Source organism: Gopherus flavomarginatus, chromosome 1, assembly GCF_025201925.1.
Source record: "Gopherus flavomarginatus isolate rGopFla2 chromosome 1, rGopFla2.mat.asm, whole genome shotgun sequence".
NCBI classification, from domain to species: domain Eukaryota; kingdom Metazoa; phylum Chordata; order Testudines; family Testudinidae; genus Gopherus; species Gopherus flavomarginatus.
Genome location: NC_066617.1, coordinates 187,666,315 through 187,682,698, shown reverse-complemented (window position 1 = coordinate 187,682,698; position 16,384 = coordinate 187,666,315). Strand labels below are relative to the sequence as shown.

The window sequence follows — 16,384 nt, the reverse complement described above, 5'->3', positions numbered from 1 at the left end:
AGTTGAACCATAATATAGTATATAACAGTGATGAGCTACGGGCTGTTCTGCATACACTATAGATAGGCAGCATGGGGCAGCTTCTCAGGGGAATGTCAGAGGCACCTCCATTTTTTTTTAATTCCTCACAATCTGAGTTTGAGGCATAAAGAGCCACTGTCTCTTGTTTTCCTATTGTATAACTTTAGTCAAAATTTCACTTTTTGAGCTATCATTTTCCAACTATGATCACTGTCTCAGGATTCTGTATAGTGAGAAAAGTATGCTTATCTAGTTCAAAAAAGAACTAGATAACTCTATGGAGGATAGGGCCATCAATGGCTATTAGCCAGGAAAGGCAGGTATGGTATCACTAACCTGTTTGCCAGAAGCTGGGAATGGGACAGGGGATGGATCACTTGGTGATTACCTGTTCTGTTCATTCCCTCTGGAGCACCTGACATTGGCCACTGTCGGAAGACAGGATACTGGGCTAGATGGACCTTTGGTCTGACCCAGTATGGCTGTTCTTATGTGCTTATGCTTTTTTCATCACAAACATACTTTGAAACCTCTTTTTTTGAACAGTACTACCACTTTAGTGGTTTAGTGTATAAACTTTGAAATGTAGCATACAAGTTATTCTGAACATCATGTGACCTTCAGTGATCAGTTGAAAATTTGTTTTGATTGGGGTAAACTATATGTTCTTTAATCTTATGACGTGGCTGAATTTTTTCCAAAATAGCAAGTTTTGACTGAACTTTTTTTCTGAAAAAGTGAGATTTTTTTTGAAAAAATATTCCTCTTATTAAATGATTCTGTTTAAAATATATTTTGAACATTTATAGTAATATATTGTCAGTGAAGACACATTTTTAAAATAACTTGATATTTTGTGAAATTATGTGAAATTTGGTGGGATTTGATTGAATTTTACTTTTAGATTTTGAGTTCATTCAAAACTGAAACTGAAAGTGAAACTCAAGGATGGGGGCAGAGAGGTATTTCCCAAACAGACTGAAACAGAATGTACTGAGTCAAATATAATGGATTAATTTTTCACAACTTGACAAAATTCCTTTACTGTTGCTGAATGTGGCAAGTACAGTAGTATACATCATGTATACATCAAGGAACACAAATTGTAGCACATATTCTACTGATTTCATAGAAGATATTAGTAGCACAATTGCTGGAGGGAGAGGCTAGTAGTGAGGATAAATAAACTGCATTTCTGACTAACATGAATTTCCTTTTTTTAAAAAGTCATGATAAGTGACTCAGATTCTTTTATTAGGGGACATTTTTTTCTCTGCGGTTTCAAACAAAACATGTTTCAATTAAATATTAGCTTGTTCTAAATCTTATTCACATTTTTTAGATCTTCCACCACCACCAGATCCGCCCCCTGGTCAGGGTTTAAGGCAGCAAATAGGCCCTGGCCAGCGTGGAGGCTCGGCAGAGAGAAAAGGAAGCTCTCTTGAGAGGCAGCATACTTCCAACATAGATGAAACAAAGAGCTCATTGGATCGTCAAGCTAGAGCATCATTAGAGTGGCAGCGACAAACCCAGGAATGGATAAGCTCCACAGAACGTCAAGAAGATTTCAGGAAAGCCCAACATAAACAAGCATTTGGATCAGGTGTGTGTGCTGCACAAGTCAAAGAAGTGTAGACAGCTTCTTGAAACATTTCCAGTAGAGGTTTATAACTCACTAGAATATAAGATTACCTTAAACCAGTCGTCCCCAGCATTGCCAAGACTTAGAAGAATAAATACATTCACCCCCTAAGCCAGTGCATTCATTACACTATTTAGGGAATTAATAATATTATCAAACGTAGCAGCAAAAAAACAAAATCTGAACTCTGTTCTTGGTGCGCAAGGCAAGAGGAACAGCCTTTTAACTATTCCCCTTTATAAATGTATTTAATTGTACATGTAAGACCACATATAGCAGTATCTTCAACCAGCAACTGAATTGGCACTAGCTGTTTTGCATGCCTACAGAGGGCTGACCCTCCTTAGCCTAAGCCATTTTTTTCCTGCTATATTTATAGCATCCTTTCCTCTCTACTCAAGTATATGACAAAATAACCTTCCTCAGTAAGGCCTCAATTGATGACAATATAGACTTTATCTGGGAACTTGTCTTTGCTGATTACTGAGCTTGACTTCTAAATGGATCTCAGGCCTGTAAAGATATGTACAGGAGGTGAGATTGGACTGGAGATTCAGCTCTACAACATTCACAGATTCCTTCAGTTCAGCCACTAACAGCTTCTGTTTCGGGACACCTAACGATTTTCCGTTAACCTTCGTCTCACATCTTAGTCCAGTGCTGATAAAATAGAATGATGCAAGGGGGACAATTGCACAAGGAACATACAGCATAGAAGCAAGGCATATACAGTTCTTTTTTCTAGTGCCGTGCTGGACCCTCATGCATTTACTAAACTTACACAATGACACTGGCAATAAGTATTTAAATCTAATTCTCATAGCTAATCCCATATCTGTAAAAACAATGGTATGGGTAGGGGCACCTGTCCTGGAGCAAGGATTTCTGAATGGTCCTTTTCTGATACCTGTATGTTATCCTCCTTTATCTGCTTCTCAGGACAGCCTCAGAAGAAAAATGACTGGTCTCTTCAGTTCTAGACAAAAGCAAAAAAGTTATAGTTGCTACAGTAAATACGATAACCCATATTTTAATAAATAACAGGAATATGCCATTAAAAACAAACCAAAACAATCCTTCAATAGTATGGACAAGTGAAAGGTCATTTATATGTCTATTCTACCACCTTTGCAGTACAGATGTTTGTTTAAAAACAATATTAACGTGAGATTTCACCTGGTACAGTCCAATAACAACCTTAACTCTGACCTACAAGACATACTTACAAACTTTTTCTACATATACACATCTGATATACTATATGTATATCTGTTATGTGAAGCTATATTCAGGGAAGCTTCTCTGCTACCAAACTCAAAATTCCACAGCAACAAAGGTCCCCATCTCCATTTCTAGTAAGTGTGCAGGAAGGCCTGATGAGGATGTTAACTATTATGTAACTTAGGGGGTCTACAGTTGTAGGGCTCTCATACCTCACACCTGACTCAGAGCCAAAACCCATTGAGTACAAAGGACTGGTTCCCACTGACTTCAGTGAGTGTTGAATCAGGCCCCCCAGGGTTAGAGTGATTGCAGAGTTCCTGTCCTGTGAACCTTTACAGATCCAAGGCAGTTGGATTTCCCTCATGCCTACCTTAGGAGGTGCATTGGGAGCTGCTGCAGCCCTCTCCTTCAATGCGAGACATACAGAAATCTGTCTCCAAATGCTTTCCGTGATGGCCAGTAGTTGAATGCAAGGTGCTTCACTGAAGCTGTGCCAGCATTTTTCACTGTGCGTGTGTTTCTTTTCTGCTCCAGCTTCTTGTATTGAAGCATTCTTTTTCCATATTCTTTTCTCTATTAGGTTTAATGATGGATACTCATGCATCATTTTTATAACATTAATTATGAGTATATTTTTTTCTTGAAATCTGTTCTGAACTATTTTCCCAATTAATGATGAAGTTCATTGGGAATCCATTCACCAGATAACAGGGTTAGACAGTTAACAAATATTTTCAAAAGAAGGCATTTTTAATTGTTGTCTTTCTGAAAAACTATTTGCTCAATTTCCATGATATCATTCAAAACAATGTCTATTGTTACTGAGTGTTAGCCTTAATATTTTGAAAGCATGACTTTTAGTTTGAAAGTGAGTAGTCATAATCTGCTTTACAATAGAAAGCTAATTGCAACCTCTTTGCAAACATTTGCATATAGCAATATATATATATATATGAATTTTTTTATTCTTCTGCTATATCTATCTATATGTATGTATAGATAGATATGTAGATATAGCCGAAGAATAAAAAAACATGCATAAGAAACCACAGTAGCTGCATCCTCCCTTCCATTCTTCCCTCATCTTACCTTCCCCATTTCATTGCTTTGACTCTGTGTATCACGTCTACATTTGGACCTGGGTCTAACACACACCTGCATCCGTGGCAAATTGTGTTCCTGAATAGTGTCATTGATTTGGTTCAGAAATGAAGTCAGTGGGAGTACTCACATGAGTAAAGTTGTGCAGGATCAGAGCTTGAAATTGTAAATTATTTGGGGCAGAGGCCATACGTACTGTACCTAAAAAACACCAAGCCCACTTTGGGTGCTGCACATATAAAACAATAAGGAATCTGGCTGAGTACTGAATACATTCTTCTTTTTTTACATCGATTGACCTATGCAATGAAAATTTTGCAGCATTTGTCAGATGATTTATTCAATGAATGACAGTTACATTTATTAACAAATATTTTAAAGTACTATACTAGCTGTAATAATAACCCTAATTATATACGAAGAGATTATTATTCTTACTATTGTAGGGTCCCACCTAGGACGTGGTCAAAATGCCATTGATATCAAGGGCATAGCCCCCATTGACTTCAATTGTGCAGAACTAAGCCCCTAATTTCATGTATTTTTCAAAAGGGCATGAGTAGTCTAGTACTGGAAACCATATTTTCACTGATGACTTTTGAGCGTGCTCAGGATCACTAAGTGGAGTAACAGCAGCAACATACCTAAATGTAATATGCTCAGCTACCCTAATAATAGGCACACTATGCAAATCAGATTCGAGTAGTTTTGAGAACAAGGAGAACATTATGGTTGTCCAGCTCAGGTGGGTCATACAAACACCTGTCTGGACAAACAAACACCAGTTCTGAGGATGTAAATTAGGGCCTTGGTTCTGCAAAGAGACCCACATGGGCAGATACTGAACTCTTTGCAGGATCAGGACCTACAAAGCTGTTTTTGGGGTGGGGAATGTCCTTCAGAGCTGTTTTGGGGATTTAGACAAATATCTTCCAAGTTCTAGAATGTTTGAAAAATCTGACTGTGATTTTATATTGTTATTGTTTATTTTATGAATTACACATTTCTCAGGCCACATCATAACATCATATATTCTATTAAATTATTGTAACAGTATAATGGGGTGGTGGTTGTTTCTAAATATTTCATTTCACCCATAAAAGTGCTAAAGAATGGACTATTCATCAAAACCTTAGTCTTCATCCCAAAACTGGGAAAACAAACCAGTATATAGTATATTTCATTCTCCTAAACTTCTCCGTTCTATACTCTAGAAATGTGTCCAGCTTTCTGCTAAATTGATTTCCTCTACTTCTGTTTATTGCTGCCTTTGCAGGTTGCTGCATATTTCATCCAGCTGTTGGAAGGAGTTTCTGTCAGACTCTGTTGTTAGGGTTTGCTGTGAAAAGAATTGCTAATAAAATTTAAAAGTCATTGATAGCTAAATGCCATCTTTCTATGTCTTTTAAATGTTTGCTTACATTTCAGCAAGGACAAGCAAAATCATGGCATATGAAGCGGATATTCTGCAGTGCTAGTATTCTAGATCTATGGGCACTAAGATTATGGAAGAGAGTCAAATATAATCTCTTATCTCCCTCTTCCTTTTTCACTACTCCCTCTCTATTTCTCCCTCCCTGTCTCTTCCCGCCATTAAATACGATATGTCTCACCCAGTTAAATGGTCTAGAAATAGGTAGAGGGGAAAAAATCTTAACCCTAATTCAGGAAAGTTCTTAACCAAGTGCATACTTTAAGCTTGTGAGTTGTCCCATTGACTTTAGTGGGGGCTACTCATGTATTTAAAGTTAGGCGTATGCTTAAGTACCTTGCTGAACTGGTGCTGTAGTTATCAAGTTCTCTTCCTCAAGATTTAGTCAAGATGGCCAGAGTGCTGCGTGTACAAAAATAAAAATAGTTCCACAAAATAAACAGCCAAACTCCTCAGTTTAGGAATCAAACCAATTCTGTTGTTTGCTGCTGCTACTGTTACTACCATGCCCAGAGGACCCAATCAGGTTTGAGGCCCTGTTTTGCTAAGTGCTGTACAAACACAGAGGTGCAAGCCTATCCCCAAAGACTTTCTGTCCCTCAAAACGCCTATTCTTCCAATCCTTCATCTGCGCAAGAGGAGGGGTAAACTGAGACGGACATAACCCTTTGTTCAAAGAAGACCATGTAGTGCCCCTGAAACAGTGTCACAGAAAGATTTATTCCCCCACAAATATTTAAGTAATAGGATTATTTGTAAAATGAGGTTTTTCCAATGTACTTTCTATGGTTGGAAATTACTGAGCTCCAGGAAGCTAATTAAATTAGCTGATATCACAATTCTTTATCTAAATTGATTGAAGCGATGTTACCATAAGTTAAACTAAAGAAGAGGGAAAAAACACACTCCTAGAAGCTTAAAGGAAAATATAATAATTACATTGTTCTGGAAATTCTATGTGCAGCTATTTCTATTCAGCAATCTGTAATTCATCTTCTATTTGTTCACAATGAATCTCATTTTATAATTAATGCAAACTAGTTTATAAGTTTACATGCAAACACGTTGGTTTCATTATCTGTGGAAGCAGTTTAGGATGCACATGGAGGCTTTTTGCTATTACTGCCATATAATAAGGCAAAATAAAAGAAAAAAAACTTTTCTAAATGTAATACACACTGGGTGAGTTTGATATCCACACCTGGATAATGCTGTTAATAATATGTTGATGATTTTGTGTTTTCTAGAAGAGGCACTGGTGCCATATAGTAAGCCCAGTTTCCCATCCCCAGGTGGTCACAGCTCTTCAGGAACAGCTTCTTCTAAAGGATCTACTGGACCCAGAAAAGGCGAAGCCTTGCGAGGAGGTCACCAACGCAATGCTAGTGACCTTCTTGATGTAGGATATATGGGATCAAATAATCCAGGACAGTTTACTGGTGAATTATGTAAGTCTTTCTTGCTGCAATTCAAATGTAAAAAAAGAAAAAATAACAATTTTTAATTAAAATTTTCATTGACGCAAGATTGGACTCCAGAGAGTGAGAAGCTCAGTTTGTCAGTCAGATATGATTCTGACCCAGATCTCTGTCTTCTCTGAGAGGTCACTTCCTTGTGAAAAAGGCAAATGATTGAAATGTATCTTTCTGTCCCTTTAGATTTATCTTAGACTTCACCCTGTAGCATGATTTTTAGTACTGTGAGTCATGCCAGGGTCATCTATTTAACACATCCTTAAATCTATGATGCTAGTGTAAAGGGAAACACATCAGGTCAGCAGATTAGAATTACTCGTTACCCTTTAGAATTTTTTGGCCAAATTCAAGTTACTTGACCTGAAAATGGCATTAGTGATGTTGTTACAGAACTGCATTAAAAAGAGGCCTTTGTTCTATTCTTGGCTGGTTACAGCAGACAAACTTATCACTCCTCTTCTTTACCCCCTCTCTTTCCCATTCAGCTTTCTCTCTCTTCTCTGCCCTCTGATTCAGTCTCCCTTTTGCTCATCCCAAAGAAAGTGGTGCCTCCCTTTTTCTCAAATTCCCCCACCCAGCAGAACTCCTTCCCAAATTTGTTACCACTATGTATGTCATACCTGGTACCATGCTGTGTATATGTCAGCTAGATGACACTCACATGAGACCTCAAAGACTGGTAGGTCATAGAAGCTGACCTTTTAGTAACAGTGACAGCAAATACTGTGGTTTTCTGGCTGCCTGAGAAACACCGTGAGAACACACCTGGGCCCAGAAGTCTTGGAGGAGTTTCTGGGACTTTCTCACCACATCAGCAGCTCCTTTAGAGAACGCTGACCCCTGCTGATGTTTGTCAGTGCAAAGCAATGTCAGTATTGGATTACCCAGGGCCAGAAGGCTCTCCTATACATAGGGTACCTCAGGCTAGGCCTCCATGTATGGTTGCATTTAGATTACATGTATTGTACACCCTCTAGCACAGGTATAAATAACAGTGTAGACAGTAAGGCACTGCTTAGGTTAGTAGAATAAAGACACACCAAAACTCTGGGTATGTATCCTACATGGCTTTATTCATGTCCAAGAAGTGCTTCCCCCAAACTACACTCCTATTTTTAGCTGTGTAGTGTCCCTCTGCCTCCCTACTGTAGGAGCTTTTCCTCACCACTGGAAAAGACTTTGGCAGTAGAGAAAGGCTCTGGGATCTCTCTGCTTCTGGAGTCTTTTGCCAAGGCCTTCCCTTTGCCAGAGCCTTCCATTGATGCATGTAGCTATGCACCATAGTATGAATGCAGCCTGCTTTTCACAGTGGCATGTAGTTACACCTATGCTGCATGCTGTTGCCAGTATAGACAAGACCTTAGGGTGAACTGTCATGCAACCAATGCAGGGAATGTGGCCGGAGGAAGAGGGCTGTGGCTTGGACTTTGCTACTATTCTATGTTTCCATGACAGTGCCATAGGCAGCTAGGAGTACAACCCATCACAGGGTGACCCCAGGATCAGAGGAGTGCAAAGGTGCCTTTAAGACATCTTTGCATCTCTTTGAACGCTGCCAAGCACACCTCCACTGTGGATCTGACCCATAAAATTGGTATCTCATTCTGGTAAAGAATATGTTAATTTCCACATGCAGTGCAATTTAAAAGCGACACAATTAGAGAACACTTGAAGTACATAACTAAATAACCAGGTTTTACTTGATATCCAGTCTGAGCCCCAGGTCTGACTTCAGCACAGATTTTCCATTTGAAAAAGATATAGAGGTCATTTAAAAATGTTAAATATGTTGCTCTTTCCCACTTATGTATTTTTTTCACTTCTGATCACTGTTTCTCTCTCTAGTAAAAGCAATAAATAGGGTACTATTGCAGTACCTGCAGAACAGCTATTACAGGGACAGCAATTGCAGTTTGCTAACAGAATATTCTTTTCAGACCTATTCAAATAAATGTTTCTCAGATACAATCAACCCTGTAACTATTCCTAATCCCGCTTAACTGTACCTACACAAGATTCCTCCAGTAATACCTGAGCAGATATATAGGTTCACCAGAAGGAGTCTCTTTGTCAGTGGAGCTCTGCAGACATTTGGTCTACCTATGTGGATCAGTCTGAAGAAGTAAGGCGTTAGTTTCTGGTCCAAAGCCTGGTATGTCAAGGGATAGACTTTCACTGACTTCAGTGAGATTTGGATCAAGCCCTAGGTTAGCATTTACACTAGTCCCATTAAAAGTTAGGTGAGGATTCCCCACACACACGCACATACATACACATCCTAGTGGACTCTCAGCACAGGCACTTCACTCCATCAGGTACAGCAGAGAACCAGACCCTCAATGTTTACTTGCAGTTACCACACAGTGGTAAGGCAGAAACTCCTGACCTACACGCACACAGGAAGACATATTTGGTATCTTTAGTACAACTGGTGGTAAGTGTGGAATTTTTAAAGTCAACCACTTGCAATTTTAAAAGCAATTTTAAAAAATCCGATAAGTTTATGAGATGTGCTGTGGTAATGTAGCCAGAGGATTTGTTTTATTTAGTGCATTTTTTTCTCTTTTTCCTTCTATAGAGTAGTTGAGAAGAGACATCCCAAGCTGCTCTGAAGGACCATCAGGTCTGAACTCATGGAAGTGATGACACTAAACAGTGCAATGAACATTTTCTTTATTTATGTACTATTAAAAGAACTGTAAATGCAATGTAAAGACACACAGCCACACATATCCCACAGATACTTGTGTTCGTCTCTTTAATACACCATCCACCTTAAACTATTTCTTGTCAGGAGTATATAAAAAAGAAAGAAAAAAAAAATCACCCTCCAGGATGAAAATGATTTCTCTCTGTATATAATTTCTTTTGTTGCATTGCTATGCAAGCTCACCTTCTTTTTAGCTATGTTCATATTATTGTCTGTTCTTATTGGTCTGTTGTACTATATGTGAATTAATAGGCTGTGGTGCCATATATTAACTTTTAATTGTGTAACTTTTATGTTTAAAGTTTGCACTGCAATTTTATTTGGTGATAAGCACAAAACTCTACTCGTGACATGAAGAAGAAGAAGAAGAAGATTGAATGTGTGAAGAGCGTTTTATGTGCTGTAAGCTGTGTTGGATAATGCTGGATGTAATGGAGTATGGTAAATGGTTTTTCATTGGGGTGTAGAAATAGGAAGATGACAGGCAAAACTGATGTTAGCAAAGATGTCAGGGACAGAATTAAATCTTTTAATAACAAGCAACATAGTTGCTCTTACTATTTAAAAAAAAAGAAGGGATGTCAAAAGATGAAAATGTGAGTTTCAAGAGTGAATATGAAAAAAGTGACTACAGAGTTGAATAGTGACCTCTGAATAGAACGCTAAGCTTCTCAACTCTTAGGATCAGTTTTTACCTGCCCAATATAATTAAATAATGGAGGGGGGGAGGGCGGGAAAACTTGCTACAAACAAAAGAAATTAAGGTGTTTCACTAAAGTTGTTTTTATGTTACATTTTAAAAAGAATTACCATAATTAATCTCTCAAAGCCAGCATGTAATACAGAAATTCCCCCAGGAAAAAGAAACAATATAAACTCTGGGATTACCTAGCAAATAGTTAAAGATGCAATTTATTATTGAGACATATTCAAGATGCTTCTGAAAAATGAAATATGTTGGAGTATCTTAGTTCATCTTTCCAATACATGTACAGTAAAATAGAGGATAGAGCTGCACCACTGAAATTCATTTACATGAGTTGTTTTTTATGCAGTCTAGAAACTTTTGTGTTTTATTAACTGAAGTCCTCAATAACTGAAGTTGATTCCATGGAATTTGTAGCAAAATTCTTAGTGTTTGAAAAAAGAAAGCAATGGTAAAATTATGTTCAGTTTGCAGTAAATATTTTTCTTTCAATGCAATATGTTCTCAGAAATTGGATACAAACAAAAAAAACTTTGACCTACTTTTAATGTGTGAATTTAAACCCTACTATAATAACAAAGTAACGCATGTTTATACACTTTTTGAATAAACCAAACTCTGTAAGTGGACATTAATAACAGCATCCTGTCTCATCATTAGTTTTCATGACTTTCTCTAGATTTTCTGCACCTCCAAAATCCCTATGAGTAAATTTTTCAAACATTTGTTAGAATATTCTACATGTATTGTATACCACATTCATTCAATACTTAATTTAAATATTACATTCTACAGTTTTTTTTCTATTAATCACCTAATCATGAATGCAAGTTTGCATTTAAACACCCTTTAAGTATATCCTGTCTATGTTGTTTTGTATATCGTCTTGGAGTTCACCAGTATTAAGTGAAGTACACTTTTAGTGATGGCAAAGTCCTCGGACTAGTAAATTACACTGCTAAATATATGTGTTTCTTTACATTTTATTTAATTGTTCCATTATACAATAAAACACTACAGTTTTCAGTTGTATTCAGAACTGTCAAATATCAAAAACTAGTATTTAAACTTTACTTAAGGTCAGATCTGTTACTTAGCCAGTTACAAGACAAAAACAAAATGTATGAATTTATTTATATATGTTACCAATGAATATATGTAATTTTCCTGCTGATTAAATGAATATAGTTAAAGCCATTGTCTTTAAACATACAGAAATATTCAACAAAGGTAAAAAGGGCATCAGATTTATGCTGATTCTGATATGTGAAGATACAGATTCTTCAGCACACTTCTCAAATTTTGGTTCTCTGGAAACATTTCAATATGATTAGAGAGAATTTTGATTTGAACACTTGTCCAGAGCTTTGGTGGAACACCTTTCTCATTATGTTCTATTTTAAAACTGGAATAATGAGAAGTTGACAAAAGCCATCCCAATTACTTTCAGATATGTTTTATCTATTCCACTGGAAAGTAAATGTGTGTCAGTATTAAAGTTGTGCAGTATCATGATATTCACTACCTTGTCCATCTGCTTCTGTATGTTTTTGTTCATTAATAATTTGCTTACATTATTATATAACAAGTTGTCCGTGTGTATCTCCAAGTGTCTCCATTATCTTACAAGTGATCTTTTTTTTCTCTTTTCTATACATTGTACTTCCAACAAACCACAATACGTATTTTTTAAAATGCAGTTTAATTTACTATTTTAAAAAAATATATTATTTCTGGTTTTTTAAACCGAAAACATTTATTGTGAATAATGTACTTTTTAAAAGGGGATGTTGTGGTGGCACTTAGTTTTCCAATTTGTTTTTTTCGTTTATTGACTACAGCTTGTTCATGAAAAAGTATGACCTCTTAATGTGTTTCATTGGTATTGTTAGTGCAGCAAAGTTTAATTGCCATAAGAAGTTGGTTAATAGTATTGTTGAGCTGTGTATTGTATAATTACTGGGGAAAAAATAAAACACATTCACGTTTCAAATTTATGTTAAAATAATGTGAGTAAGGAGTCAATATGTGAAAAGAGTAAATAATGTAAATAACCTAAAAAAACCCCTAAATAAATCAATCCAATGGCTAGAAGTTGATGCTAGACAAATTCAAGACTGGAAATAATATGTAAATTTTTAACTGTAAGAGTAATTAGCCATTGGAACAATTTACCAAGGGCTATGGTGGATTCTCCTCCATCTCTGACAAATTTTAACTCATGAATGGATGTTTTTTAAAAGATATGGTCTAAGAATTATTTTGGGGAAGTTCTATGCCCTGGGTTATACAAGAGGTCAGATTAGATTATCACAACAGTCCCTTCTGGCCTTGGAAGCTATAAATCTATTAACTGGGAACAAACAGGGAATTATAACATATACTGAGCTATAATGCTCACTATCTACTTACAGGTACCAAGTACTGCTGAACACTGCTGCTAACTTTCTTAGGAACTCTGGGACAAATTTACCACCAGTGTCAGAGGCATGACATAATTGAAATCAACTCTGCTGTGCCTGTTTAGGCTAGTGGTAAATATTGCTCATCATGGGGGACTTGTGTCTAAGGTCTCATCTAGAGTGAGAATAGTTGTACAAATGTAACTTCACCAATTTAGCAATGTTGGTGCCACACTCCCCAGTGTAGACGTGCTGCATCAGTGTAATACAAGGCTTTTCAGCTGTATGGCTTACCATGGATTGAAACTGTTTTACATTGATGCAGCACATCTACCCTGGGGCTTTGAACTGGTGTAGGTACACTGGTACAAATATCCCCAGTATAAACAGACCCTAGACCGGTTTTCCCTGATGTTTGCATAGAGTAAATAGTAAGGAAAAGACAGTTGAAATAATAAAAAAAAAATCTGTACTTCAGATACTGTTTGAGCAGCTACTTCAGCGATACATACAGAAATATAAATGGCAACCTGAAACAGAATATTTATTAAATATTAACTTTAAGGTCCTGGTCCAAAGCCCATTCTATTGAATGAGCCTTTCCATTGATTCAAGTGTTATTAAACCAGGGCTAAATGCCCTGCTCTGCATCTTTAATACAACCCCAAATCATAATTAACTTTAATAGGGCTTTGAAGTGTTTAAGAAATGCAGAATCCAGGTTGCAACTATCTCCCTAAGATCCTTAAATACAACAGAAACAGTTTTTGTAATTCTTTGAGGTACACAAATTCTTGGAGGAGGGGAGAAAATTCTTTAAAAAAGCATGGATTGTTTTAATGTATTTATTAAACTATACTGAGAGCTAGAAAATTATGAATCAGTCCAAAATAACTCTAGCTTGTGTTTGCCTCCAACCTGTCTGTTGCCTGACAATAGAAAAGTTCAGCAGCAGCGTTGAGGAAGAGTCCTGACAATTGAAAAGTAGAAGTGCTTTATTTTAGGCCATGTCCATTATTGTTGTTGTTCTTGTTTTTCAAATTAGTGGAGATTGAACTGAGGAGTGAAGGCAAAAAAAGATGGGCACTCCAACTTTAAAGGTTTTTTTTAAGTTCTATTCTGTTCTGTAATAGACTTTTGAATTCACTTGCGTGCTTTTGTCCACAAGTTAGATATATGTAGCTCTCACAGTCTTAAAAAATAGTTGATTTTTTTTTTATTAACTCATTCATCACATCTGGAACCCTTTAACTAAAAATAAGTCCTCTTTGAAAACCAAATAGGACATGGACATAGATTCATTCAGGATTTCTATTAAAAATTGGAAGAAGTGTAGCAAGCAATAAATAAAAATATAAAGGCTATCAGATTGTTTGATATAGTTACATTAATCTTAAACTTCACTAAAATGGGATATGACAGGATAACACTGGAAAAATCCTTGAAGGGAGCACACACCCAGGAAGGAGCGGGATTCCTGAGTGAAACAAAGAGATACAATTTTGAGTAATGTGATGAAATCAGAAAATATAGTTTCATCAGGAAAATTCTTTTATTGCAATCAATAATTCCTCTCCTTCCTGGGTGTTTACACCCTTCAAAGACTTTTCAAGTGTTTTCCTATCACACCACCACACCCTTCCTTTACCCTTGCTGTTATAAGGGCTGCTGCCCCAAAGCAATGTTCAACAATGGAAGTGAGGGAAGGGGTCCACTGCCCCAGAAAGCTCTCTGGAAAGTATGATGTTTCCCATGGGGCACTGTTGTCTAGTGCAGAGGGTGACGTGGAGCTGTGACTCCACCTGCTCTCTGACCCATTTACTGTGTCTAGCATTCCTCATATTTGTAGCCTCATACAGTTATTTGTGTTTAACAGTGGACTATAAAGATCAAGGTGTCTTGTGATCTTTCCTCCCCTGTTGCACTCACACAGGGATAGAGTTCAATGTACCTCATAGTTTTTAGCTTTTTATTCTTATGTCAGTTCTTCTAGCCTGAAGCTTGCTTGCTGCTCTTTTCTGGTTTGGTTTGGTTTGTTTTATTGTCAAAAGCTTCATAGTAGTGAGGTGCCTGGACTTGTAGACAATATTCCAGGTGTATAATGAGGCTGGTGCCAAAATACCTAGTGCTGTTGCAAAATGCCACAAATGAAAGCACGCACACTCTCTCTCTCAATCTTAACACCTTCCCCATCACATGCACACACTTAAAGGCATACAGATTTAGAAACCTATGTCCAGTCTGAGACTTAACCTCTGGGCAGAACCCTAGCTCTGCTCAGAACCCCCCTGTCAAAGTTTCAGGGTGAGTTGTATTTGAGACCCATTTACAGTTCCTCTCAAGGGAACCGTTCATGTGACAGGCTTCACTTCCTTCACTCAGAGGTGGAACTGTATAGATCAGCCACTCTTAGCCTGGCTTTCTGGGTCAGAACACCTGTCCCAGGGTATCATTTGCTATAGAGCAGAGCCGCCCCCAGCCATTTTATACATCTATTTGCTCAATTATGGCGTCCACTTTTTTTGCTCTTCCATCACTTAACTTTGCAGGCTGTAATATAAGCACATATCATCCTATATGCTGACACAACTTTGCCTCCTGCCTCCTCAATTTTTCTTAAATGACACCTCTGCCTCAGTTTCTGACCATGTTAACATGGCACATATTTGGCATCCTCTGGGCACTTGAGCCCTGCAGCTCATTAAAGTAACTTAAAACAGCATCTTCAAAAGCAAATGACTAGCTTGTTCACCTAAAGACACATAAAAGCACCAAATACAGTTAAAACAATAAATGGCTACCCACCTTGCATTTACATCTTCCTTTTTCCTTGCAAATTTGGGTACGTGCCATTCAGTCAAAGCACAAACCGTCACACATTTCTGGGCTGGCAGGAACAGACTGCCCTGCTGCAATTTCTCTTTGTCTTGCCCACAGTGTTTCCTCTAAGCAGTTGATATCCACTCACCCCGCCTCGGCACATCCTCTCCAAATAGGGTTTTTTTAATGGTTTAGTGTGTGTAGTGCTCCCAGCCTTGGCATTACCTGGCTGGCACCAGGCAGCTAGGCATGTCCCAATTAGTAGCCTACCCACTGGTCTCTTAAGGACCCCTTAAGTATTTTCTACCAAGCTAGCTAATCTCTGGTCAATGTTTCAGTTCCTACTTGTTTCCCAACAGTTCTCTATAAAACTGAACCAATCCATTCACACATCTCAATATGGCTATGCACTGACTATCTTAATAACTAGGTCACATATTCATAATATTAGTACAGATTAACTCTACATTCAGCCTACTTAGTGCTGGACCTGGAGCAGCATTAATAGAGGCTGCATGGAACAACTGTGAAGACCTATATTTTGCCTCTGTGGGGCTACTGTGCAATAATCCCACAATAGCCTACTTTCCCTGCTCTAGATCACCTCCCACTGCTGCCTATAGTCTGTTTGCTGGAAGGCCAGAAGGCCTATGGTGGCAGCCAGTTGTACTGCATCAGCCAAAGCCACAGAGGACCTGAATCTCCTTTATTTTGTGGCTGCTGTTCCATCAGTTTAAGGGGGAAACCGGTCATAAAGGCAACTAATCCATGCAAAACCACATCTGTGATTTGTCTGTTCTTGGCTGCTGAATGAGCCCCTTAGGGAATACTGGAGACTAGTGTAAATTAGC

The 16,384-nt window shown here is 37.7% G+C and overlaps 2 protein-coding genes across 23 annotated transcripts in view; one reads left to right on the top strand and one right to left on the bottom strand.

The window, feature by feature from the left end:
• The window catches only part of ROBO2 (roundabout guidance receptor 2), a 1,593,247-nt gene extending 1,582,916 nt beyond the window's left edge, over positions 1–10,331 (top strand). For 13 of the 22 annotated variants that reach the window (XM_050956226.1, XM_050956216.1, XM_050956254.1 and 10 more), the window contains 3 exons: positions 1,364–1,624; positions 6,668–6,868; positions 9,474–10,331. In XM_050956226.1, coding sequence (XP_050812183.1) covers positions 1,364–1,624; positions 6,668–6,868; positions 9,474–9,475 — 464 coding nt within the window. In that variant the 3' untranslated portion in view covers positions 9,476–10,331. The remainder of the gene's footprint in view (positions 1–1,363; positions 1,625–6,667; positions 6,869–9,473) is intronic. The other 9 variants (XM_050956330.1, XM_050956300.1, XM_050956386.1 and 6 more) reach the window with 1 other exon arrangement.
• LOC127054628 (uncharacterized) overlaps positions 1–16,384 on the bottom strand; it is a 600,194-nt gene that overhangs the window by 357,402 nt on the left and 226,408 nt on the right. The gene's annotated exons all lie outside the window — the stretch shown is intronic.